The sequence below is a fragment of the Cyprinus carpio genome, unplaced genomic scaffold, assembly GCF_018340385.1.
Source record: "Cyprinus carpio isolate SPL01 unplaced genomic scaffold, ASM1834038v1 S000006516, whole genome shotgun sequence".
In the NCBI taxonomy this organism is placed as follows: Eukaryota; Metazoa; Chordata; class Actinopteri; order Cypriniformes; family Cyprinidae; genus Cyprinus; species Cyprinus carpio.
In genome coordinates this window covers 172,313-198,865 of record NW_024879184.1, presented here as the reverse complement: position 1 = coordinate 198,865, position 26,553 = coordinate 172,313, and the positions used below count along the sequence as shown (strand labels likewise).

The 26,553-nt window shown below is 39.5% G+C and overlaps 1 protein-coding gene across 1 annotated transcript; it reads left to right on the top strand.

Annotated features, from left to right (window-relative positions):
• The first annotated feature begins 139 nt into the window (after nt 1–139).
• LOC109082804 (zinc finger protein 384-like) lies at nt 140–22,145 on the top strand. Its single transcript, XM_042754459.1, has 11 exons — nt 140–400; nt 4,959–5,026; nt 5,369–5,660; nt 7,824–7,946; nt 10,731–10,897; nt 13,472–13,548; nt 13,955–14,179; nt 16,584–16,751; nt 16,992–17,070; nt 18,354–18,512; nt 19,628–22,145. The coding sequence occupies exons 2-11, from the start codon at nt 4,964–4,966 to the stop codon at nt 20,003–20,005; spliced, it is 1,731 nt and encodes a 576-aa protein (XP_042610393.1). The 5' UTR covers nt 140–400; nt 4,959–4,963; the 3' UTR covers nt 20,006–22,145.
• Nucleotides 22,146–26,553: the final 4,408 nt, after the last annotated feature.

Here is a 26,553-nt window from a genome sequence, read left to right as displayed (position 1 = left end):
TGGATTTCCATATAAAGTTGATGGAGGTGGCAATGTGTTCACATTTCTTATTTCCCAATTATATTTATTAATATGCATAATATGCACATACATCGTGATCCTTATAAAAGTTAAATTAGAAGCACACGAACGCATAATTTAAATTAACTTTTTTTTGCGGAAAATATGTGACCTCACATGGCGGAAGTGATTTTGGCGGTATGCTTGCTGTCATTTTGACCTCATTCACAGGAAGTGTAGTCGAGCGGAGTCGGGCAGCCCTTCGCGAGAGAAAAAAATAGAAAAAAATTAGGGGAAAAAAAATCGGTGAATCCAAGGGGTTCGGGCGGATTTGGACGAAGTTTCCGAACTGTCCCGGCCCGGAGGAGCCCTGGGGGTTGAAAGGGAATCGCCAGCACCGGTAATTAACACAGAGTTATCAGTCAATTGTGCATTATTTCTCCAAATTTGAGCAACTCACACGGGCGCTTCTCCCCCTGTCTCGCCAGCCGGAAGTCTGCATGAAGCTGCGTCTCTCTCGCATTAGCGTCGACGTTTTTTTTTTCTCTGTTTTTTTTTTTTTTTTATCCTCCAGGTTTTTTTTCTTTTTTATTTTCTCAGCGAGACTAACCGAGAGAGGCATGGAGGCATAGGGACGTTATTGTTTGCAAGCGGAAGTTTACATGTTGCATAGCTTTTGGATAGCGCTTCTTTCTTTGCGTGCATAACAAAAGCTGACATTTTAATGGAGGCTGGTTGAGGAAGTCCTGATATATCATGAATGGCTGGTTTTGTGACTTCCCAGCTAACTTTCCTTGTGCTTATGCTATTAACATTGTCCCACTCGATAGCAACATGCAAAGTGAGCTGTCATTGCAGCAAAACACGCATGCAACCATTACAACACGAAAAAAACGCGACGTTGTTTGCCTCTCTTGATTGTATTTAGGCGTGGAGACGAAATGAACGACTGTGTCAGATGTGCACAGAACCTGAGTAAGGTCTACACATTTTTTGGTTTTCTTTTTATCAGCAATCGCAGACAGGTTTGGCGCAGGATCGCGAAGCTTTTGTTTTGATATCTATTTATAGCGAGAGCCAATCTTCATGCAAGTTCTGCATCTGTCTGCAGCTAAACACTGTGCGCTGCTGTTGCATCAGACAACAAATTGTGTGTGCAAAAGAAAATCAAATATATATAAAAATTAAAGTGTTATGGTTTTATTTTGCCTTTTTTTTTTTTACAACTTTTTTTTCTTTTTCCAAATTTTACTATTTTATTTTTTCTTTTTCCAAATTTTACTAAAATGAAAAAAAAAAGCCTAAATCAGTGTAAACTGGTCCGCTGGATCCTCAGTCTCGTCAGGATGGTCTATTGTCTTATTTAAAGTCTGCATATATTTCCTAAATGCATCAGTCAGTTTTTATAGTATGCTTTGTTTTTTTATCCAAAACATCATCAATGATTGCTGCAAATAGTTGTTATTTTTTTTTTGTTTTTTTTTTTTTTTTTTAGTTATTATTGGTTTGGTTATTTCTTCAATGTAGAGTTTATTTTTTTTGAATTAACACAAATATCAGCTAATAAAAATTATAGACAATGACAACAACAAAATAAAAAAGAAAAAGGGCGTTTAATACATTACACACTGAAGAAGAAAAATAAATAAATAAATGAGACTTACATGTCATTACAGAGTTACAAATAAGCCTTTTTGTTCTTAGACAATTGGATCAATGAAAGTTGTTCATGAAATTCTTTCATGAAAACAAAAGAGAGGTGTGTAGTTTGGATATTTGCATCTGTGAATGTGGAGTTTTGCAAGCAGCAAAATCAGATTCACTACATAAAACTATTTTATTAGACTGTTCATACTTTGTAAAACCCAGCACTACGTCCCTCCAAAACAGGACATATTCTTTATAAATTCTAAATCCTAATGAAGCGTAAAACATCTTGCCAAAATTTCTTTGTAAATGCACCGTTCCAAAATAGATGATCAGCAGTTTCAACAGAAAGAGCCACTCTCTGGAGGAAATATCACTTTTGAATTCCTTCATGTAGTGATTTGCAGGATAGAACTTTATTTTGTAAGAAATGTCCTTTATTTTGTATGTAGTGCTGAAATTGACTAAAGCTGCATGTCTGTAGGGATTTCCTGGAACGTTCTGTTACATCTGTGAGACGTATTTGGAGTTTCTGCACGAGAATGAATGAAACATACATTGCATGAGTGCACTCACTTTCTGCACGAGAATGAATGTCACTAACGCTCACACCACCCTATTTTGGGTAAAAATAGGAAAAATAATACTTCTATATTAAGCATAGCCAAAGCCATAAGTTTTTCTCCAGTGTTTTATCACCTCAAGTTGTTTCTATTAATGTAAAAATAAACCTCATTGTCTTCGTCATGTTCTAGCCTTGTTATATTTATCTTTCAATTAAAATCTAAAATGTCATGCTCTTAAATGTTTGCCCATGGTGTCGATATCGTATAGAAGTTATAAATTCCCCCGGGGGAAGTGAGAAGTACAAATAGAGTGTAAGTCTGTGGGAAACACTGATGCATGTGTTAAATTTTATTGTGAACAATTATCATTGCATGTGTTTTTATTTTTTCCTTTTTTTTTTTTGACTTTGTAATGTTTAATCCAAATATAAACTGGACCTTCAAGTGGAAATGATGGAGTTTTCTCTGGTGACATTTGCAGGACTTGCACTTCAAAGGTGACGCAGAAGCGCTTCTGACGTGGCATTTGAGTGTCTTTATACACTGTTTAATGCTGCTCAGAGGAGGCATAAAAGCATTTACACTGCATTCACAAGTGTTTACTATAAAACTATGGGCTTAGGTGGGTCAGGGCTGCCGTAATTTAGTCTAACTTTTATATGACGTTGCATCTTTAAACTGGATTTTAAGCAGGTGCAGCCTTAACTCAGATGTGTAGAGACATTCGAAAATCATGAAAAAATTCTTGAAATTAAATAAAGACCAACTGGAATAAAAATATATATATAAAAAAGTTTCTGAGGTTAACATTTCTTGTTTTGGTTTAGTTTAAGTACTAAAACAAATAAAAATTAATAAATAATATACAAATTTAAAATAACCAAAACAAGTAAAAAATACAAAAACACCACAAAAATGCAAAAATTTTAAAGGGGTGGTTGATTGCGATTTCACTTTTTTAACGTTAGTTAGTGTGTATTGTTGCTGTTTGAGCATGAACAATATCTGCAAAGTAATGACGCTGAAAGTTCAATGCAAACAGATATCGTCTTTTAAAATTCTGGCAGTTTAATGCCTACAAAAATGGCTTGTAGGGACTACGAGTTACTTCCTGGGTTTGTGACATCACAAACCCTGATAAACCCCGCCCCCGGGAACACCAACAAAGGGGGGCGAGGCCATGTTGCGCTGCTTTAGAGAAAAGGAAGAGTTGTTGCCATGCTGTTAAAACTAGGGGTTCACGAAAACATCTATTTATATCACTATTCTGTCTTCTAACGATTCTAATGGATTCACAAGTTTCAAAATCAATGTTCTAAAGCAGCAGTTCTTAATACTGTTCCTCGCGTCGCCCTGCTCTGCATCTCTCTCTCTCTCTCTCTCTCTCTCTCTCTCTCATTCAGCTCATCAGCTCGTCAGCTCCATTAAACTGGTCCAATTATGCACTTTATGTGTATAGACAGACAGATATTTTTCACATAGCTATGAGAAGCGTTATACATGGATGCGCATGCGGTTGCCGAACTGTATTAAAGCTTTAATCAGGATACAACCGTATGTTTGTTGTTGTCTGATTCAGTTTAATTTACAAATAACAGCGTATCTAAAAGAATGAGACAACAACACACAAAAAACGTATCATTAAGAGCCGTGCTTGCTCAGGTTCTTCACGATACTCTTCACCAGTATTCTCTGCGTCTCAATCAGGATCAAATTGATAAGCAATAAAGACGACAGCATTGTTTACAATACAATCGGAGCACATGCCGCTGAGCTGAGGGGTGGGACGTTTAGACACGTACTAGACACGAATCTAGCAAATCTCAACCAATCTCAACCCATCGTGTATTTATGAGGGAGGGGCTTCATGAAACCAGGAAATGATCGGAGCGGCCGTTCATAGGAGAAGAGACAGTGCGGTGTAGAATAAAGGTAAATTATGGGAAAAAGAATGCATTTTTTTTTTTTTAAACGAAACATTAACATGTTAGCCTGCACCCCATAAACCACAATAAAGCCTAGAGAAAAAAAAGCAGTCAACCACCCCTTTAACAAAAATTAAAGTGAAAACAGGAAATCTAAAATAAAATCGAATTCAAAATATGAACAAAAACTAACTTAGTATATCAGTGATACTAAAATAACACTTATTCCAATGTGTGTTACAATACAGAAGAAAAGATTGGTCACTAATTCTGTTTCATTGCAACTTTAATAGGGGTTTTGTTTGGTCATTCTGCTGGACTAGTTGGCAGACAAGTTAAACCAGCCGAGCACCATCTTGGCTAGACTGAGAGACCCGCAATCCATCTTAGGCTGGTTCAGTCTGTTTTTCCAGGAGGGAGGTGTTGTGCGGGCTGAGCTGGCATGCATGTATTTTTATTTTATTCATGTCAGGTATGTTTTAACACTGGGTCGTGCATGCATCAGGATTCCTAACCCAACACGCCTCTTTGCCCAGCATCCACCAGAAAATTGCTTCTAAGTCTTTCGCCTAAAGAGAAATAAAGTCCTTATTGTCAAAAGGATAAAGATGCATGACATTTGGCAGATGTTCCAAAGAGAAAATTAAAGCCTTTTTTTACGTTATGCAAGATACTTGACTGCCAAAATGAATACGGTCTTGACCAAGTGAGTGAATAAACCTTCCGGCCACACGAGAAACATAAAGGCGAGGTGTCATTTCACAAGTGTTGCCAAAGGCAGAGTGGGTGTTTTACAAGTTATGTTGCTTTTCAATTGCAGAAATAATGGAAGATTCCCATTTCAACTCATCATACTTTTGGTCTCCCGTACCAACAGTACAAGGACAGGTAGACACCTTATTATTGGACTCTCTTGTACAGTAAATCCTCGTGTCTTTTAACAGACACGCCATGCTTTTAGAACACACAATCTAGTAAACCAAAAAAAAAAAAAAATGAAACATGCATACCAGTCCGGGATGGCTAACACCAGCCTCGCACTGATCCATGTCAAAGTAACACACTGGAAGCCCTGCAAAAGCATCCAGAAAAAGTAACCCCTCGCTGCTCTCTCCTTCTTCCCCTTCATCCTTCATCTGCATTTATCTCTCAATCCATCCTCCTTTTCTCTTTCCTCCTTCCCTTCTTTCCCTTGTTTTTTTTCCCATTCATTCCCCCCTGCGAGTTTAGATTGAGAACGCCATGTTTCTGAATAAGATGAAAGAGCAGCTGGGGCCGGACAAGGGTACTGCTTTTCCTCACTCATCCGCGGCGCATTACCCTACGGCGGTGCTGACGGTGCCGGGCTCGGTCGCCATGGACACAGGAACCATCGGGAGGTTGCCGAAGCAGGAAGGTGGAGGAGGAGCAGGTGGGACATCAGGGGCACAAATAGCTGGATTGGGATCACACCTGCACCCACCTCACACATCCCAAAACATCACGGTGTTGCCCGTCCCGTCTACGGGCATCATGACGGCAGGTGGGTGTTCAAAGTTTTGAAAAATCTATGGCATATATGAAGAGTTCAAATGCAAAAGCCTCTAAAAGCCATCTTGGTCAAAAATGAGATAACGATACTGAGTGAATGCTCTCCATACATAGTACATGTTCATCAAGTACTTTCACTTCAAATGCGCTAAATCCCAGCCTCAACCCATTCAGAAGTACCACTACTTACATAAGGGCCTTTCGCACCACAGGAACCTTTTCATAGAACCAGAACTCATTGTGGAACTACCCCTTTTGGGTGTTTTCGCACTGCAGGAACTGGGTGCGATTTTAGTACTGGACTGCCTTTTTCGAGAACCAAATTAGCTCTTACTCCAGAGAAGGGTCTAACCAGCACAACTGGTACTACCCGTGACGTAAGTAGACATTCATTGGCCAAACATGTTTGAAAACGCCCTCACCCGCCATGATTTAAAATGCTGTGTAACATACTGTAAACATTGTGTCAACTTATTTCACAAATATGACGAACAGCGATAAATATACGGATTCTGAAGTACATGCACTTGTAGCAAATGTAGCACTGCCAGTTGTCGTTGGAGATTCTTAGTCCTCCTTACCGTTCTTTCAATCGCTTTATGTATACGTCGACATTCCATGTCCATTATTGTGAAACTCGTGAGTCACAACAAAAACACAGCTCCGATCACAGCGTCCTCCATCCTCCTGTTGTTAACGTTGTTCTTCTTTGTTAATGAACGTTGTTGAACGCCGCACACAAATGACATCGACCGGCTTATGCCACTTACTAGTACACACTGTCGGTGCGAATGCAACCCTTTAAATGGTACTGGGAAACTTTAGTACTACTTTTGTTATTTTAATTTTGTTTTTGGAATTAAGTTTTTGCGAAAGGTCCTATAGAAACCTATGCATAGTAGCCAGAAAGAAATGATCATTTTAAAGAAAAAAAAGACGGACTTAGATGCTTTTGCATCTGAACTCTTCATATATATATATATATATATATATATATATATATATATATATATATATATATACAGTAGGGATATGGCGGTATCAAATTTTCATGTTGCGATTAATTGCTAATGCTTTTATCACGGTATACTGTATTATCACGGTATTGAAATTTATTTCAAAAAAAGTGGTCATAATACAGTATAACAGGTTTAATAACTTTTTTTCTTATAACAAAAATAACTGAATATTTAAATACAATAAAGCAATACAGAAAATATATAAAGTTAAACATTTTACACAGATTAAAGTGCAAAAGAACTAGACAGACCAATAGGTATCACTTTACAATAAGACCTCATTAGTTAACCATTAACATTCACAATGAGCAATAGCTACATTTGCTACAGAAGTTTTAGTTCATGTTAGCTCATTAAATAACACAGTTGCAACTTTTGATTTTAACAACGTGTTATTAAATATTGGAATACCTAAGATGAATGAATGTTCAGAAGAATTTTTCATTGTAAGTTTGTTAACTAATGAATTAACTAATGTTAACTAATGAAGCCCTAATGTAAAGGGTGAATGAACAATAAAAAATCAAAACTTTTTTAAACAATATCTAGGGCATGTTGTAGGCCAGATTAAAATGTAAAAAAAAAAGTTTGAAAATGAATAGCCTATTAAGTCAAAATATTTAAGTATTTGGTGCTGTGATGAACACCATAGCAAATACACAAATCTGAATGGCTATTTAAATACCTTTTAGAAAGTAGGGCAGGTGCTATATTTATGGGGTTTCCAGGGTAACGGCTGCATTTTCTGCTGTTTAGCGCCATCTGCTGTTAGAGAGTGAATGTGCTTTCATTCAGCGTGTTCTTCCATGTGCTTCTCATGCGTGCTTATTTACATCAGAGTGCACACACATCTTTCAAGCAGCATACAGCAGTGTTGTGCATTTTGACCAGTTGATGGGAAAAGTATTCTTAAAATACATCCCAAATTCTGAATAATTTGTAATGTATAATTATTCATGGTATTAAGAAGTGCCCACAATAACAATATCATGCATATTCATTGCCGTGATATATCGCATTACTGAATACCGGCACATGCCTAATACACACACACACATCAAATGCTGAAATCAAATGTTAATGTAATGAGGTTATCAGAGTTGGTCAAACTGATGTGTTTGTCCTCTGGCTCTCAGCGGGGTTGGTGATCACGACTCCTCAGGGGGCTCTGGTCACTCCTTCTGCCTCCTCTCAGTCTTTTGTTTCTGGACCGCCCACAACAACCATGATTGTGTCCGCTTTGCACCCAACAAACACAGGTAAAGATTTTCACTCTGTCTACACACAGGTACAAGACCATTCAAGAGTTTGTAAGATAAGGTTTTTGAACGAAGTCTCTTCTGCTCACCAATTCTGCATTTATTTGATCAAAAATACAGTAAAAAGAGTAACATTGTTTTTTATATGTTACATTTTGTTTTGTTTGTGAACATATTTTAAAATGTAATTTATTCCTGTGATCAAAGCCGAATTTTCAGCATCATTACTCAAGTCTTCAGTTTCACATGATCTTCAGAAATCATTCTAATTTACTGATTTGCTGCTCAAGAAATATTTATTATTATTATCAATGTTGAAAACAGGTGTGCTTCTTCATATTTTTGTGGAAACCTTGATACATTTTTCATGATTTCTTTGATGAATAGAAAGTTAAAAAACAGCATTTGTTTGACATAGAAATCTTTTGTAAGGTTATAAATGTCTTAACTGTGCTTTCTGATCAATTTAATGTGTCCTTGCTGAATAAAAGTGTAACATCCACTACAGCCAAAAAACATGCTTTGTTACAAATTCAGTTTTCTTGCACACAATTACTTATTTAATTCAAATCGATGTTCCTGCTATTATGCAAAAATCATAGCTCACCATTTTTCACAGTAAATATTAACCGTTATGTTAGCATTTCATAGTCACAAATGATTCATGATGTTCTTAATCATATTTAGAACATGTGCTTGATTGAGCATTTCCTTCTTATTTAATAACAGATAATATGCCACACATTCCATGATACTGATTAAATCTAATTGTTTTCATGTCACTTTTACTGTTTTAAGCACCAGACGCACACACATATGTTTGCTTACTCAGTCAGTCTGACAGCCAAATAAGCTGTAGGAAGTGAAAGTGAGAGTGACTGTGGGAGGTAGTGAGAAGGGATGGATGATGGATGAATAGAGAGAGGGACAGCGAGCTCTATATGTTGAGTATGTTCTGCTCTTTTCTGTCAGAGGCTGTCCGGCCCCCTTCCCTCTATCTCCACAGCCACTGTAAGTATAATAGCACGTGTACATCTCTACCAGAAACCTGCAGTCAATCACACTCACATCACTAAAGTGAAATAACACTTTATCAACTGCACAGATTAGAAATTTGGTGGCTGTTGACTTGAAAGAGCAGTAACACAACCTGCCAGCCACCACTTTTGCTTTGATTAGATTTTGGATATTTTTATAAATACAAATATCAAACGACATTATTTCATGTTATAGACACATTTGACTTCACAGTTGGGTCAGACATATAAGATTATTGGTTTGGGAAGCCACAATGGTTTGCCAAGATAGACCTATAAAGGTGCTGTATGTATTTATGTATTTAATCATTTATTGACTGTACAGAAGCATAAAAATACCTTAATATGTTATGTTATGTAGTATGTTTAATATGCATATATTTAAGAAACATGTCAAGATCACATACTATTTTCATAGAAAAACAATGTTGAAATGTGTGTTACCTGTTAAAATGACTGGTATTGTTTTGGTCTGTGTTATTTGGCCCACTGCCAACTTAACTAATAGTATTTCCACATCCTGGGTTGCCAGTTGACTGAAAACACAGCGTATTGCATCCATGGAAGCCAGCAAATGGCGTGGATCATAAATCACAGATTCCGATCTAAAAAACCTTGGCATTCATCTAAAAATCTCTTTGATCAGAGGCATGTTAAAACATGACAGATGATGAACACTATTAACAGCAGTTATATGATGCAATCAAACTTGTAGCAAAATGTGGTAGTTCTGTATGTTGTCTCTGGGTTAGCATCATCTGAGGTCCTCTGAGGGGGAGGGCTTCATCTCTTCTCAGGTGTTCTGGATCCAGACTGGAGCTTGTGTAAATCCTAGTTACCACGGGATGTAAATCCCGTGGCAAAGCAGAGAAACAAATAGAGACATAATTAGCGTAGCTGCTGTTCCAACCACGTTAAATTAATTAGTTTAACCCAAGCTAAAGAATAATAATGCGCATTTGATCAGATATAACTGCAGTCCAAAATTCTGAGATGCATTATTTGAATGCTTTGCCAAAGAGGTGTGTTTTTAATCTAGATTTAAACAGAGAAAGTGTGTCTGAACCCCGAACATTCTCAGGAAGGCTATTCCCGAGTTTGGGAACCAAATGTGAAAAAGTTAAAGCTCTACCTCCTTTATTTGATTTTATTGTTATTGGTAAAAGTCCAGAGTTTTGTGACCTTAGGGAGCGTGATGGATTGTAGCATGGTAGAAGACTAGTTAGGTATGCAGGAGCTAAACCATTAAGGGCCTTATAGGTGTGTAAAAATATTTTGTAACTGATACAGAACTTAATAGGTAGCCAGTGCAGAGACTGTAGTGTGTCATTCCTGTTGTGTGTCCTCAATCTGGCAACCCGCGTGAGTCTGAGGAGGAAAGGGCGGAATTTGGGCTGCAATGCCCATTTCAACCACTAGCTGTCAATACATACAGCACCTTTAAAACTGGGACATTACAACGTTACTAATACATGATTAGGTCTTAGTGCACGTTTATGTTCATTTAATTGAAATTCATAGGAAATGTTTACTAAATAATCGAGTTAATCAATATCAGTGTGAAGGATTTAATGTCAGACCTTTGAATTTCAGAGATTTCTTTGAAAATAACAGTAATGACCTTCACTGTCACAAGTTTAAAACTCACAAAAACACAAGCCTTTATCCTTAGTGCAGAATTGCTGGAAGAAATTATACAGATTATGTTTTATAATCTTTTTTTTCTTTCCCCCACTGACATGAACAGACAAGAAAGAGGATGGCAGTATTCCACCCGCTGTAGTCATGCCACTTCCTTCAAAGCGAGGCAGAAAGAAGAAGTCCATGATGCCGAGGGCAGGTCCCGTTTCAGCCCACGCACTTGCCACAGGAAGTGATGCGCTGATTCTTGCGCACCTGGCCACTGGGGGACAGGTGAGACATCATAATTTTACCTTCATGTACATAAGTTATTGTTTATATAACACCGTCCTGCATCAGATTTGCAGATTTGTACTTGTTTCTTAAAAGGGTCATATGATGGTGATAAAAAGAACATTATTTTGTGTATTTGGTGTAATGAAATGTTTATGCGGTTTAAGGTTAAAAAACACATTATTTTACACATACTGTACATTACTGTTTCTCCTCTATGCCCCGCCTTTCTGAAACGCGTCATTTTTTACAAAGCTCATTGATCTGAAAAGTAAGGTGTGCTCTGATTGGCCAGCTATCCAGTTTTTCGTGATTGGCCGAATACCTTAAGCGTGTGACGAAACACTTGTCATACTGTGATGTGTGTCCCTGTTAGAACACCGATGCTACAAGACAATAACAATAAATAAATGAGGCATTTGTTGCATCCAGTGGGGACATAATTACGGATTATAATGACTTATACTTTGTTTTTACATGTTGCGTTGCATCGCGCCACGTAAACATAAAACCATGTCTGCATTTGTGATCGGAGAAACAACAAACAACAAGCTCTACTCTACACCAGCGGTTCTCAATTCCAGTCCTCACGTCCCCCAGCTCTACATATTTTGCATATCTCTCTTTGTTTAACACACCTGATTCAGATTATCTGCTCGTTAGAAGTGAGCTCTGTGCATGAACTGTGTTCCTATTGACATGGTCCCTACACAGTGTTCATTGCTCCCTACTCCCTGAGCAGGGGAAATCTGTTGAAGTTTACCTCACTTCGGAACATTCATTCACGGATTTGAGCTGCGCAACCTCTTCACACACGGACAACTGTGACATCATATACCTCGACGAGGCTTAACTTTTATAAAAAATATCTCTTTGGGTTTGAGACTTTAGTCTTTGCAACTTTACAGATCTTCTCTATGCACCAAGAGCTTGTAACACTCCAAAGGAAAACTTGAAATCGCATCATATGACCCCTTTAATAATTTTGGGGTGCTTATTAAGTTCCTGAGTTTTGCTTGAGATCGTATCATTTTTTTTCTTTAATTTTGTTGATTTTCTTTGATTTTCAGCAATTGGCAACCATTTGTAAGGTGAAGAAGTCTTGTATTATCCATTAAGCAGCAGAAAAACTGCCACACAGACATGATTTCCATCTTCCTCTGAGCCAGATTACTTTTTTATGAAAGTCAGCCCATTTTCACATGTATGAATAATTCTGAAGACATTATTTTTATGGCTAACCCTGTTTTCAAGGTTAGAATTATGGCCAGTGACAGAAGAAAATGAAAACATGACCCAGATGTTTTCTGTGGGTGTTTTACTACATCCAAACCGCAGATATTCATAACTCAATGCTAAGGATTTTTTCTAATGGCCCAGTCGGGCCAGTGCTTAGAATTTTTACTTGCCCTGCCAACATTTTCACTGGCCCGGCCACAAAAAATAAAATAGTAGTAGTTGTTGTTGTTTTTGACACGTTATCTTGTATTCTATTAAATAAGCGTATATGATATCAACATTTTAAATACCAGTTCAATTTTACAATTCTCGATTCCTATTTCAATACCACAGCAAAAACTACTAGCCTAACAAATATAAAGTTCAAACACTATTAGAGATAAGCAAACATTCTGTAAATAAGAACAGATGAACAAATCACAAGCAATAGCACTAATAAATAAACAGAACAAATATAATAATTAATTTTTTTTTTTCAAAGACAGCAGTTGGTAAATTAGGTGCGGTAAAGTAGAGTCAGTGCATGGATCAAACATAATGATACACATTCGATTTCTTTCTCAACTCTTCACGTAAAGACATAATTCAACTGAATGTAGTTGTCTTTTGTGTTGTCTTGTGCTTGAATGCTTTAAAATTGCTTGATTGTTTACATTGGCAAGACTTTTACACACATGCAAATGATAAATCGTTGTGACGACACAGCAGTGGCACAGTCGCCCCAGTGATTTTTGCTTGATTGTTTACATTAACGTCTTTCACGCTGGTGCCGAGCCATCGGACAGTCCTAATTGTCAAGCCCTGATATTACAGATTTTGTGGGGGAAAAAAAATTCAAAAGCTTATTTATTCATAAACTTATGTTTATGTAAAGGTCATTGACAATAAATGGAGTATTTTTTTGTGTTTTTTTTTTGTTTTTGTGATTGTTTTTGAAATTATTTTTAAGATTGTGTGTTTGTGCATATTTTTCACAGTTACATTTTAAAAAATATGGATATTTTTCTTTAAAAAACGCATCGATTTGCTACAGGAGGACTTTGTTCACCCCCCGGAGCTGTGTGAGACACTTTTTACTATGGATGGGCGCTTTTTATTTCACTTCTTTTGGACTGATGCACTGCAACACCTGCTGAGTGCCATTAAACAGCTTGGAAGATCAAAGTCAATTTTAAATATAACTCCGACTAGATTTGTCTAAAGTCATATACACCTAGGATTCCTTGGGTGGGGGGGGTAATTTATGGGAAGATTTTCATTTTTGGGTGAACTAACCCTTTAAGTTGTCCACTGATGCATAAGTAAAAATTTACCAGTTTTTTTTTTCTCTTACAGCATAACACAAGTGACCCATACGACCTTTCCAATGATGAGGATGATCATCAAGGCAAAGATGGGAACAAGTCCTACAGGTGCCAATTATTGCTTAAGGACTCTTAATTTAAACAGAATTATAGAAATAATTAGTTATTTTCTTTCATATTTGCTATTTTCTTAAAGTTTTGTTGGTCTTTAGTGGTTTTAATTTAACACTTGATCATGAGATTTTTAGTGTGTATTAAGCACTGAAAAAAACACACTGACACTATTTGAACGGGTATTAGTGCTTTTATTTGAACTTTAAAGTCATGACATTTTGCTGCCACCTTACAAAATATCACTTTATTTTCCCTCAGCTTGATAAATGTGATACAAATGGAATTCATGAGCTACATTGTGATACATTTTTCAGTATAAGTTCTCAAAAGGCCATTTTAGTGTTTTTAAGATGATAATTTTGGGCATATTTCAAATGCACATGCTGATTTTTCTCTGTAGGTGCCGGATGTGTGCGGTGACGTTCTTCAACAAATCAGACATGCAGATTCACGCCAAGTCACACACGGAGGCGAAGCCACACAAGTGTCCTCACTGCTCCAAATCCTTCGCCAACTCCAGCTATCTGGCGCAGCACATCCGCATCCACAGCGGCGCCAAACCCTACACTTGTTCCTACTGCCAGAAAACCTTCAGACAGCTCAGCCACCTACAGCAGCATACACGGTACATATGTGTGTGTGACTTACTGAAGGATGCACTACTACACCTGCTAGAGGAAGAAGCCAGATCCTGCCAGGGATTTGTGTAGTTGGCCTAGTTGTGCTTTCGGTTAGAATAAGCATGTTTATCTTTCATTTTTTCCATTCTCTCTTTCTCTTGATACCTCCTTGTCTTTTCCACCCTGATGCGGGGACATTTGAGCTTATAAACTGGACAATATATTCCCTGCTGATAGAAGCAGGTGTATTTTTTTCTCATGCTAATCTCATCACTGATCTTTTTGTCTTATTTCACTCCACAATGTCTAACTTTCTTTTGTTTCATTTAATTCTTTTGGTGCCCTTTAGGTTTGTCAATGTCCTGTCGGCATTTCTGATAATTTTGCAAAGCATTATATTTAATGTTTTAAATCTGCTTTCTCTTGTGGACTGCGTAAAATCATTTAATTCTTTTGGTGCCTTTTAGGTCTGTCAATGTCAAAAATATTGTTTTTCCAATTAATCAATCTACGTTTTTTTCTTGTGATGCTGTGTTGATTTTTTTTATATATGATTGTTTTTTTTGTGTTATTGGTTACTTTTCTACATGAAATCTTTTGATTTATCCATATAAAAATGTTTTATAGACACATGCGAAGCTTTTCTATACTTATCATATTGGGGGTGGGCGTTATGACCAAAATCACAATATGAGTAATTTAGTTTCACAGTAATGATAAATATTTCACAATATAGCCTAGTTATTTTTCCTTTAAATAAGGTTTTTATGATGTCAAAAGTTTGGATACCATAGAAATGTAATAATTTTTGTCTGTCAGTATCCGAAAAAAAAAAAAAAAAATACTAGCTTTAATAAGAAACTAATTAGACAACAGGACAAAAAAACTACAGTAGAACAAATAAATAAGAAATGCTACATACATCAAATGTATAAAAAAAACACTGCATCTTCTTATTGAAGTTACAAAAGTGATTTAGTCAAGAGCAGTGAGAGATCTTGTTTTTGTTGTTTGATTAACATGAATGGCAGACAGCAGAAATATTAGACTGCTGTCACTTTAAGAGCTTCCCGATCCAATATTCTGTTTATAATGTTTTATTTGTTTTGTTTTTGATCTCACTTAAGAACTGAATTACTGTGTTTATGAGGATGCTTGCAAAGATGGGCATTTTCACACATACAAGTGTGTATTTAACCGTTTGAGGCCTATAATTAACCGTATACACGTGCATGCGCCTCCATGACAGCGCTCAGAAACAGTCTCTCAGACAGCGCAACCATACATCAGAATGAGTTTTCTTTCACTGCTCATTGAGTTTCAACGGCTTAAAATCACTTGTTTTTAAACCGCAGGGCTTAAAAACATGTGCAAACGATAAGTTGTCGTGACCACGTAGCAAAGCAACATCACATGAGCGTGTAACTGCGATAAAGATGATAGTCTAAAATCTCTACCGGTTGACAAATTTCTACTGGTATCGCCCAACCCTATATCATATATATATTATATAAAACAGAAAAACTATATATGCATGTTTTTGTGTGTGTTTATATACATCTATATTGTTGTGGTCGAACGTTTACATAGATAGACCATGCAGAGTCTGACAAATTCATACAAAACGCATGTTGTTTTTTTAATTAGTACTGTCCTGAATAAGAATATTTTACTTAAAAGATATATAGTCCACAAGACAAAATAATAGCTGAATTTATGAAAATTGTACATTTGTGTCAATACCCACCCCTATTTCTTGTTTAGCTACTTGACATCATGTAATTTAATATTCTATGTTATTTTTCAACTACAGTTTATGAACATCATCTGTGATGATAATAATTACCACTGACTCATCCCTTAGTTTGTATAAACTAACAGTAACCGTATTTACAGAAAATACACTTTATTTAATGGAAGCCTAGCAGGCTGGAAGGCTTAAAAGCATGTCTTTTTGTCTCCATTTGCTTCTGTATTATCTGTGTTTCTTCTTTGCATTATCTGGTTTGTGGCATGACCTCTTCCTCTGCTTTCCATGTCATTTTTATGCTATTGGACAAGAATGAGTCTTTAATTGAATTCCGTCTCACTCTGTTTATCTTCATCATGTCTGGTTTAAAGGCTCTGGGATAGTTTGATATAACCTGATAGTTAGGGAGGGGAAAGGAAGCCGGTGAGAGAGAGAATGAGAGAGAGAGGATAAGATGAAGTGCCTTATGTTTTTGTGTGCTGTGTTTCGTAACTCAGACCCCACAAAGAGCACCGTCACATTGTTAAAAGCATGAAACATATGACATGTTTTCTGATACAATCATGATTTGATCCAAGTAGGACTCGTTTAATGATTCATTGTTAAATCTCTCTCTGTTTTTTCTCTCTTTTCATCCCCTTCCCTTCATCCCTTGTTAGAAACCACACAGAGGGCAAACCGCACAAGTGTCCTCACTGCTCCAAATCCTTCGCCAACTCCAGCTACCTGTCCCAGCACATCCGCATCCACAACGGCGCCAAACCCTACACCTGCTCCTACTGCCAGAAAACCTTCAGGCAGCTCAGTCACTTACAGCAGCATAACAGGTAACAGACAGGGCCAGACAGAATCAGTAATGAAGCATATACAGCAGCAGTCCTGCTCTTCTCCTTGCACCCTTTTCCCTCTTTGCTTCATCTTCCTTCTTTCATCATCTTTCATGCTATATTTGGGAGGATTGTGTAGGCTTCCTGGAAGCATATTTTAGACCCTGCAGAATGTGTTCTCATGTGATTTTGAAATTTAGATCAAGCATTCTAATGAGAAAAACTTCTGTTTTGTTTTGAGATTCATACTGGCGATCGGCCATACAAGTGTTCCCATCCCGGCTGTGAGAAGGCTTTTACCCAACTATCCAACCTCCAGGTAACCATCTTCAGCTGATTTCACACATTTCAGCTTTCTACAGAAGTGATTGAAACTCTGTGGTTCAGGAAAATTGCATCCGAGTTTGTTTTTTGTAAAATACTGTAACAAAATGTTTTTTTTATGACCTTTGGTTTCATTGCAGACTGAACACTGTACTAAAATACACAATTACTATTCAAGATGGCCAAATGCAAATGCAAGTCCAGTTCAATTCAGTCTGGAAATGAATGACTCTTTGGTTAATTTTAGTGAATCAAAAAACTTTAGAATTTTTTTAACTGATTTACTGAACTGTACATTAAATATCATGTGGCTTGTGAGACTTAAATTAGTGTAGTAGCTAGATGTTCATATGATATTTTGTCTAAATAAATTGTTTCATTCAATTATTATATTTAGTATTTTTATTTAATATATGCACTATTCAAAAATTTGGGGTCGGTAAGATGTGTTAATGTTTTTGAAAGAAGTCTCTTATGCTCACCAAGGCTGCATTTATATGATCAAAAAACAGTCAAAACTAATATTGCGAAATATTACTAAAATTTAAAATGTTCTGTTTTAATGTATTGCATGTGATATATTCCATGTCATTTATTTCTGTGATGCAATCCTTAATTTTCAGCATCATTAGCCCAGTCTTCAGTGTCACATGATCCTTCAGAAATCATTCTAATATGCTGATTTGTTGAAAACAGTCGTGCTGTTTATATTTTTGTGGAAACTGTGATATATTTTTTTTTTTTAGAGTGTTTTTTTTTTTTTTTAAGTTTTTTTTTTCTGTTTTATTAGATTTATTTAAATTTCAAAAGAACTATTTTGCTGTCACTTTTGGTCAATTTAATGCATCCTTGTTGAATAAAAGTATTATTTTCTTTCAAAACTTCTGAAAAGAAGCTGAAAAGAAAAAAGACCCCAAACTTTTGAACAGTTGTGACCAAATATTAGACTGAATTTATGCCATTAAAAAGTCTGTAAACATACATTTTGCAAAAATGTAAAATCTGAAATTATCTTATAATTTGGCCACAAATTATGTAATTGCATTACAGTCCTTATGATGCCCATCCAAAACTGACACTTTGTTGTACTGTAATTGCATAAATCATAGCCAAATAAACTTTTTTTTGTTATTTCTAAGTGTTATTAATTAATTCAGACCAGTATACATATTTTACAAATATGTAGCTGTAACTGTCTCCATAAATCTGCTTGTGAATTTCATGTTAACATTAACATCAGAGCCGCCCTCATGACATTTATTTGTTTTTGTTTTTCAGTCTCATCGAAGACAGCACAACAAGGACAAGCCATACAAATGTCACAATTGTAACCGCGGCTACACAGATGCGCCCAGCTTGGAGGTTCACTTGTCGACACATACGGTGAAACACGCCAAACTCTTCTCCTGTGGCCTCTGCAACCGCGCCTACACATCTGTAAGATCCCACCCACGATACCTCAGTCCTGGATCCTCTGTCTTGTCATTGTTCTTATTCACCTTAAATTATAGATACGAGTTTATTTGTAGGGATGTAGCGATTTACTCAACTCGCGATTAGATTCGATTCACGGTTTTGATTTCACGATTCGATTCACAATTTTTTTCTTTTTTACAAAATGATATTTAAGACAAATTATAAATTAAATGTGTACTTTTATTATTGCTTGGAGAAAATTCTGCACGTTTCTTCGTGAAATTTAGATATAACACTATAATAATATACTAATATAGCACTTGCATATTATGCTCTTTTGTTAGTTTTGATTGCTTCTATTGTCCTCAATTTGTAAGTCGATTAGGATAAAAGCATCTGCTAAATAACAAAGTTAAAATGTAATGTAAATGTAAATTACAAAACTAAATTAAAATTTTAAAACAAGCCCCAAATCAAATAAATAACACACATAAAAGAAATCTCTTCAAAGAAGTCTCTGCTCTTTCCATTTTAAATTAGAGGCAACCACTGCATTTTAATCCTGATCCAAAGATGCTGCATACATACAACATGAGCAGTTTTTAATCTTAATTATATTGTATAATTTCATAATTTGATGCAAAACCAGAATAGTTTGACTTCAGTTTTGTGAAACTATACAGAAAAAAATATCTGCATGAAACAGAAACAGCAGACGAGCTGAACGAGACGCAGATTCACTCTCTTGCCAGCAGGTGGAGCTTAAAGTGTTTTCTTGTTTTATGATGTGGAGATTGAGGCGCTGCACTTATGAACTTTAATATGCATTATACAGAGGCAAGATGAAAAGAAAAAATACCATCTAAACTTTTCTAAAGATAGTAAGTTTCCCTCAGACATACATTCATATAAACTCCTCCCCTCCTTCTGAATCGCGATTTGTTTAGCATCTCAACCGATTTGAATCGATTTTCAACCGGATCGCGGTTAATCGTTACATCCCTATTTATTTGTAATTTCATCAGAATTATCGCAGTCGATTTTGCTTAAAAAAATCGAGAGAAGTCGCCATTAAAATACGATTCATCGGGCAGCCCTACTTTTGACACATTTTTCTGTTTGTGTTACTTTTCTAGGAGACGTACCTGATGAAACACATGAGAAAACACAACCCAGACCCTCTGACGGTGGCAGCTGCTGTGGCTGCCCAGCAATCCCAGCAGGGCCACAATCCGGCTCAGCCCTCGGGCACGGGAAGCGGCAGGGGTCGCGGGCGAGGCAGGGGTGGCGGAGCTGCAGCGGCACAAGCGCAGAACCAGCCCAACCCCGCCCCGCCAACCAGTTACTCTGTTACAGAGGGAATACCCTGCCCTTTCGACCTGCATCAGTACAAGACCGTGTCGGCTGGAGAGATCCAGTACAAACCGGTCACCGTGGCCGACCTGACGGCCCACAAAGACCTCTGCCTCACCGTCTCCACCTCTGCCATCCAGGTGGAGCACATGAACTCGTAGAGGAACTTGAGGAGAATGAGAGCGAGGAGGTGGGGTGAGGAGAAATGGACCATGAATTGGGAAGGAAATAAAACACTGCCTTGGGACAGAGGAGGACTTCCAAATACAAACTGGCAGGAGGGGAGGGCAGGTTTGCAAATTAAAGAGAAAAGGAGAGATGAAGGAGGAGCGCATGAGTTGTCTTTCTTTAGACTTACTCTGCAGTGTCACAAAAAAGGCCTTAAACTGTCATAGTGGCCATTTTCAGTTAGCAGCTATTGAAATGTACAATTCCCAGCCCCAGCTGCAACTATAGAGTGCACCAGTCGGGTTACGGAAGTAAAAATCCCATTCGTGTCCTTCATAGCAGAATTGATTTTTGATAAATACTTACAAACCATTGAAGACAGATCAACTGTGAGCTACAAGGTTGTTAAAGGGATAGTTCACCCAAAAATGAAACTTCTGTCATCGTTTATTCTCCCTCAAGTTGTTCCAAACCTTTTTGTTGAACACCAAAGAAGATATTTTGAAGAATGTCACCAGACAGTTGCCAGTAGCCGTTGACTTACATACTATTTTTTCCCTATACTATGGAAGTCAGTGGTTACCATCAACTGTTTGGTCACCATGAATACAATTGATAGTAATAGTAATTGATTTGCATGATATTTTTTAATGATTCGATTTCAGAATGACAGAGAAATTAATAGAGCACTGTCAGTGGAGAAAGGATAACTGAGCAAATTTATTTTACATTAGTGATCTTTTTTTTTTCTTTACATGGCACATTTTTCCATCCAAAAACAAAAGTTAATTTTGTTGCAGGGATTGTGCAAGATTAACTGAAAAGGACACTAGCTTTATTAATGGGTGATGAAGGTTACGAATGCCAGCTAACAAAGACTAGCACATGCTTTGAAAACCAGCAAGTTGACATTTTTTTCTAATTGATAAATGTTACAAATGCCGGTAAACAAGAAAATATGAACAAACTCCACCAAATGAATTGTACAGAACTGCAACAAGTTAACATTACAAAGTATTTCACAGAAAGAGACACACATCTGTAGCATTTGAGCAGGTTTATAGTAATAGTTCACCCAAATCAAGTTAAATTACTGATCTGCATGACTTTCTAAGCTCTTATGAAGTTTTAAAGCCTTTTATGACACTGCTTTGCAGGCCTGCTGATTGACATTTCAAGCAAACGTGCAACTGGTTTGTCACTATCAGCCGAGACATGTTGGAAAGAGCTAAGACTGCACTAAAGGGGAGAAGGATAAACAGAAGCTAATGGTTTATGGGAGATGGCACTTAAATGAACTTTTTTATTCATTGTTTCTGTTTTCGTCATTACATTTTAGCCATTTATCATATGTATTTTTCTATTGTCTTTGTGTATGTATGTTTGTATGTGTTTGAGTGTACGAAGGGTTGGTTGAAAGAGCATGTAAGAGAACATTTAAAGGAGATGAATGTGTGAAAACATCTATAAAGTTGTCTTTTTTTTTTTTTTTTTAAGAGTTTAGTCATTTTATATTTTCTTGACCCTCCCCACAAAGAGAGTTTTTTCCAGAGAGGAGGTGAGGGAAAAAATATGTAGACGACAATTTGGTTACAAGGTACTATTTAGTAGTGTTTTTTTTAAAACCTTTAATACCAGTTATTATATTAACTTTGTTTTTTATGCAGTTATTATCATCATTATCCATTGGGAGTTACTCTGTGTGTGTGTGTGTATATATATATATAGAGAGAGAGAGAGAGAGAGAGATGACATGTTCATTCAAAAAGGGAAGGATTGTCTTTCTGGTCCAGCTGAAATGTGATTTTTAAAAAATGTATTAAAGGCAACATTAGAGATCAGAGAATGGGATGTTAACATATTGCTAAACCATCTGATCCCTGACCTACATGATGCCATCTGTCTCCTGTAAGCAGCCAAGTGATTGGCTGATCCTCCACGTATAACCTTGTTGTATCCATATATGTCTTTGGAAAATAACACGGTTCTCAATATTATTATTAATGTTACTTCTGTCGCTCTTAATACTTATTATTAACTACTCTTTAAGATGACTTTGCTGTATAGATCAACACTCATTCATCTTGACGTAACTGTTTCTCCTAATATGAACAATAAAAAACGATAAACACATTTTATCTGGAATAGTCGTGTTATTGTCCAGTGCAATTTGAATAATCACAATTTGCGGTTTGACTTTTATTTTGGAAATTTTAGGAGAATCTGAGGTTAGAAATATCTTTTTGAATGCATTTCTTTTTATAGTATATTTTCCCTCTGAAAAAGTCCTGATGGAAAGGCCTGATTTAATGTAATTGCAGTTTTTTGAGCTTAAACTTTAACATTGTTAATTTTCATACAGTTTGTATAAACCAGTATTTAGGTTAGAACTTGTGTGGGTGTCATGGTCTTGTCATGATCCTGTCTCTATCTCTCTCTTTTTCTCTCTCTGTCTCCCCTTTGGGTAGTTGGAAAGCTCAAAACCCCCGCTCTTCGCATCTGTGTCACAGCTGACTTCACTTCTCATTAAGATAATTTCCCCTCCACCTGCTTCTCATATTGCCTTGTTATCTGGGCTACTTCTACCCTCTCGTTCTCGTGTCTCTTTGTCAGATTGTTATCTCCTAATGAAGCTGTTGCCGTCTGCACAAGAGATTAGTCTTGTCCTGTCCTGTCCGGTCTAATCGGGGTTAGGTTAGTCTTCTGCTATCCCTGCCCGTTCGTCTCTGTGCTCACCCCTTTGCACCCCACAGAACCTTACCTGCTGTCCAACGCCGCGGCCTCCCCGCTCTGCGAGCTCCGATCCCCGGATTTCCCCTGAGCCCGGTCAAGCCTCCGCCTCGCCAGCCTGCTGGTTGTTCCAGCCACAGAGGTCTCCTGTGTTACTTATACCCAGCCTGCGGGTCTGCCTTGGTTTTCACCTTTTGTACTCCTTATTTGGATTTTCCTGTGGCTTTTCCTTTGTTTGATTAAAGACTGTCATTTTGCCCTCGCATTTGAGTCCTCTCCCTTCAATACCCATCACAGAACAATCTGACCAATATGATGGACTCAGCGAGTGGCAGCCCGTTCCAGACCGCCGTTGAGGGCACCAGGGCGTCCTCCTCGGGAAGCATGAGGAGGACATCTCCGCTACCCGACACGCCGTCGGTTCTTTGGCCGCCCAGATGTCCGAGCTGTCCAGCCAGGTTCACAACCTCCGTCTCCAGCCGTCCGCCTCTCAGTGTCCTCCTGTTCAGACGGAGCCTCGGATAAATAATCCTCCGGCCTATTCGGGTGAGCCAACACAGTGCCGCGCCTTCCTTACTCAGTGCGAGGTGGTCTTTCTCGCTCCAGCCCTTCACATATGCTAAGGAGAGAGCCAAGGTTGCTTTTGTTCTTTCACTCCTCCACGGGCGAGCTCGCGAGTGGGGAACGGCCAACTGGGAGACTGAGGCGGAGTGCATCTCAAGCTTTGAGCGTTTTTAAGGAAGAGATGATCCGGGTCTTCGACCGCTCCGCCTATGGAGAGGAGGCTTCCCGTCGGCTTTCCACACTTCGGCAGGGGAGACGATCCGTGCCGGATTTCTCCATTGAATTCCGGACCCTCGCTACCACCTGCGGGTGGAACCAACCTGCCCTGACCGCTCGCTTCCTGGAGGGCTTGTCTCCTGAGGTGCGGGACGAGGTCCTCGTCCGTGAGATCCCTACCCGGCTCGACGATCTAATCGACCTGGCCATCCGTGTGGAGAGACGGTTTGACCAACGCCGTCGTGCTCATCGCCTGGAGGAGAGTCTTTTTCTCGTCGCCTCGTGTCAGCCCCTCCCACTCTGAACCTGAACCTATGCAGCTGGGTGGCCTGCGTATTTCTTCTAAGGAGCGTCAGAGGAGGATTCAGAACCGCCTCTGTATGTACTGTGCTAGTGCCTCTCACTTTGTGTCTTCCTGTCCGGTAAAAGCCAACGCTCGCCAGTAGGAGGAGGGTTACTGGCGAGCGCTACCACTAACACTATCCCCTTCCACTTCCTGCACGACACTTCCAGCGCATCTCCAGTGGGCGGGGTCGTCAGCCTCCTGTGCGGCCTTGATCGATTCTGGGGCCGAGGGAAACTTTGTGGATGAGAAGTGGGCGCTCCAACAAGGTATTCCGCTCACACCGCTAAGAGACTCCACCCTTTTATTTGCCCTTGATGGCAGCACCCTACCTAGGGTACAGAAACAGACGATCTCATCAACTCTGACCATCTCTGGCAACCATAAAGAGACAATTTCCTTTTTTATTTTTCAGTCTCCTTTTACTCCTTTAGTACTGGGGCACCCTTGGTTAGAACTTCACAATCCACACATTGACTGGGCTAAGGGGTCTGTTTTGTCCTGGAAGTTGTCATGTCATGTTAAGTGTTTAGCCTCGGCTGTTCCCCCCGTGTCTTCTGTTTCTGTGTTGCAGGAGGAGACGGGAGATCTGACTGGGGTACCGGAGGAGTATCACGATTTGCGGGGGGTTTTCAGCCGTTCTCGAGCCATGTCTCTTCCGCCCCATCGCCCGTATGACTGCGCTATTGATCTCCGCCCGGGGACCACGCCCCCTCGGGGTAGGCTCTACTCCCTTTCCCTTCCCGCTCCCGAACGGCAGGCTTTAGAGAATTATTTATCTGAGTCCCTCAGTGCCGGCACAATCGTACCTTCCTCGTCGCCTGCCGGCACCGGATTCTTTTTTGTTAAGAAGAGAGACGGCTCTTTGCGCCCATGCATAGATTATCGGGGGCTGAACGACATCACTGTTAAGAATCGTTACCCACTGCCGCTGATGTTCTCAGCCTTTGAGATCCTGCAGGGGGCAAAAGTCTTTACCAAGCTCGACCTACGCAACGCTTACCATCTCGTACGCATTCGGGAGGGGGACGAGTGGAAGACCGCCTTTAACACGCCCCTCGGCCACTTCGAGTATAGAGTCCTTCCCTTCGGATTGGTTAACGCGCCCCCGCCGTCTTTCAAGCTCTGATCAATGACGTCCTTCGGGATATGCTCAATTTATTCGTTTTTGTCTATCTCGATGACATTTTGATTTTTTTTTTCGCCCTCTCTCCAGATTCATGTGCAGCACGTTCGCCGCGTTCTCCAACGATTGCTCGAGAATCGACTCTTTGTTAAGGCCGAGAAGTGCTCCTTTCATGCTTCGTCTATAACGTTTCTAGGCTCCGTTATCTCAGCAGAGGGGATCAGTATGGACCCTGCCAAGGTCCAGGCCGTGCTCGATTGGCCCGTCCCGGATTCTCGTGTCTCGCTACAGCGCTTTTCTCGGTTTTGATAATTTCTATCGCCGCTTTATACGCAACTTCAGCCAGGTGGCCGCGCCACTCACCGCCCTCACTTCGGTTAAGTCTCGTTTCGGTTGGTCCGGTCCTGCGCAGGAGGCATTTGACCGGCTAAAGACCCTTTTTACGTCCGCACCCATCCTCCTCACTCCAGATAGCTCAAGACAGTTTTATCGTTGAGGTCGACGCCTCCGAGGTAGGGGTGGGAGCCGTTCTTTCCCAGCGGTCAGCGTCGGATAATAAGATACACCCCTGCGCGTACTTCTCACACCGCCTTTCCCCCCTTTCCCCCGCGGAACGTAATTACGATGTCGGGAATCGTGAGCTCCTCGCCATCCGCTTGGCATTGGGTGAGTGGCGGCAGTGGTTAGAGGGTTCCTCTGTCCCTTTCATCGTTTTGACTGATCATCGCAATTTAGAATACATTCGCTCCGCCAAGAGATTGAACTCGCGTCAGGCTCGTTGGGCCCTTTTCTTTACGCGTTTTGATTTTGTCATTTCATACCGTCCGGGCTCTAAGAACGGTAAGCCGGACGCGTTGTCTCGACTTTTCGACCCCTCGATCGGCCGCACCCCCCAAGAGGCGATTATTTCTCCCGGTCGGGTGGTGGGGGCTACGGTCTGGGGAATCGAGAAACAGGTTAAGCGCGCACTCTCTCACGTCGCTACTCCCCGTAACTGCCCTAGGGGCAGCCTCTTTGTCCCGGTTCCCACACGATTGGCAGTTCTACAATGGGCTCATTCCTCTAGACTAGCGGTTCATCCCGGTGTTCGAGGTACTATCGCATTTATCCGCCAGCGTTTCTGGTGGCCCTCTTTAGAACGTGATGCGCGCCGTTTTTATCGCCGCCTGCTCTATTTGTGCCCAGACCAAGGCGGGCAATTCCCCACCTGCTGGTCTCCTCCGGCCGCTACCTGTTCCCTCTCGCCCGTGGTCCCATATCGCTCTCGACTTTATCACCGGTCTTCCGCCCTCGGCCGGTTAAGACGGTCATCCTGACGGTAGTCGACCGCTTTTCTAAATCGGCGCACTTCATTCCCCTTACCAAACTGCCCTCTGCTAAGGAAACGGCCCAGATTATGATTGATAATGTGTTTAAGTTTCATGGCTTGCCCACCGACGTCGTGTCCGATAGGGGCCCGCAATTCGCCTCGCAGTTCTGGAGAGAATTTTGCCGTCTCATAGGTGCCACTGCTAGCCTTTCCTCGGGTTTTCACCCACACAGACTAATGGCCAGGCCGAGCG

Excerpts from the sequence above, each read along its gene's own strand:
- LOC109082804 (XM_042754459.1), top strand. The coding sequence starts at position 4,964 with ATGGAAGATTCCCATTTCAACTCATCATACTTTTGGTCTCCCGTACCA. Across the intron at positions 10,898-13,471 it reads ACCTGGCCACTGGGGGACAG|CATAACACAAGTGACCCATA; the intron begins GTGAGACATCAT and ends TTTCTCTTACAG. Across the intron at positions 17,071-18,353 it reads CCCAACTATCCAACCTCCAG|TCTCATCGAAGACAGCACAA; the intron begins GTAACCATCTTC and ends TTTGTTTTTCAG.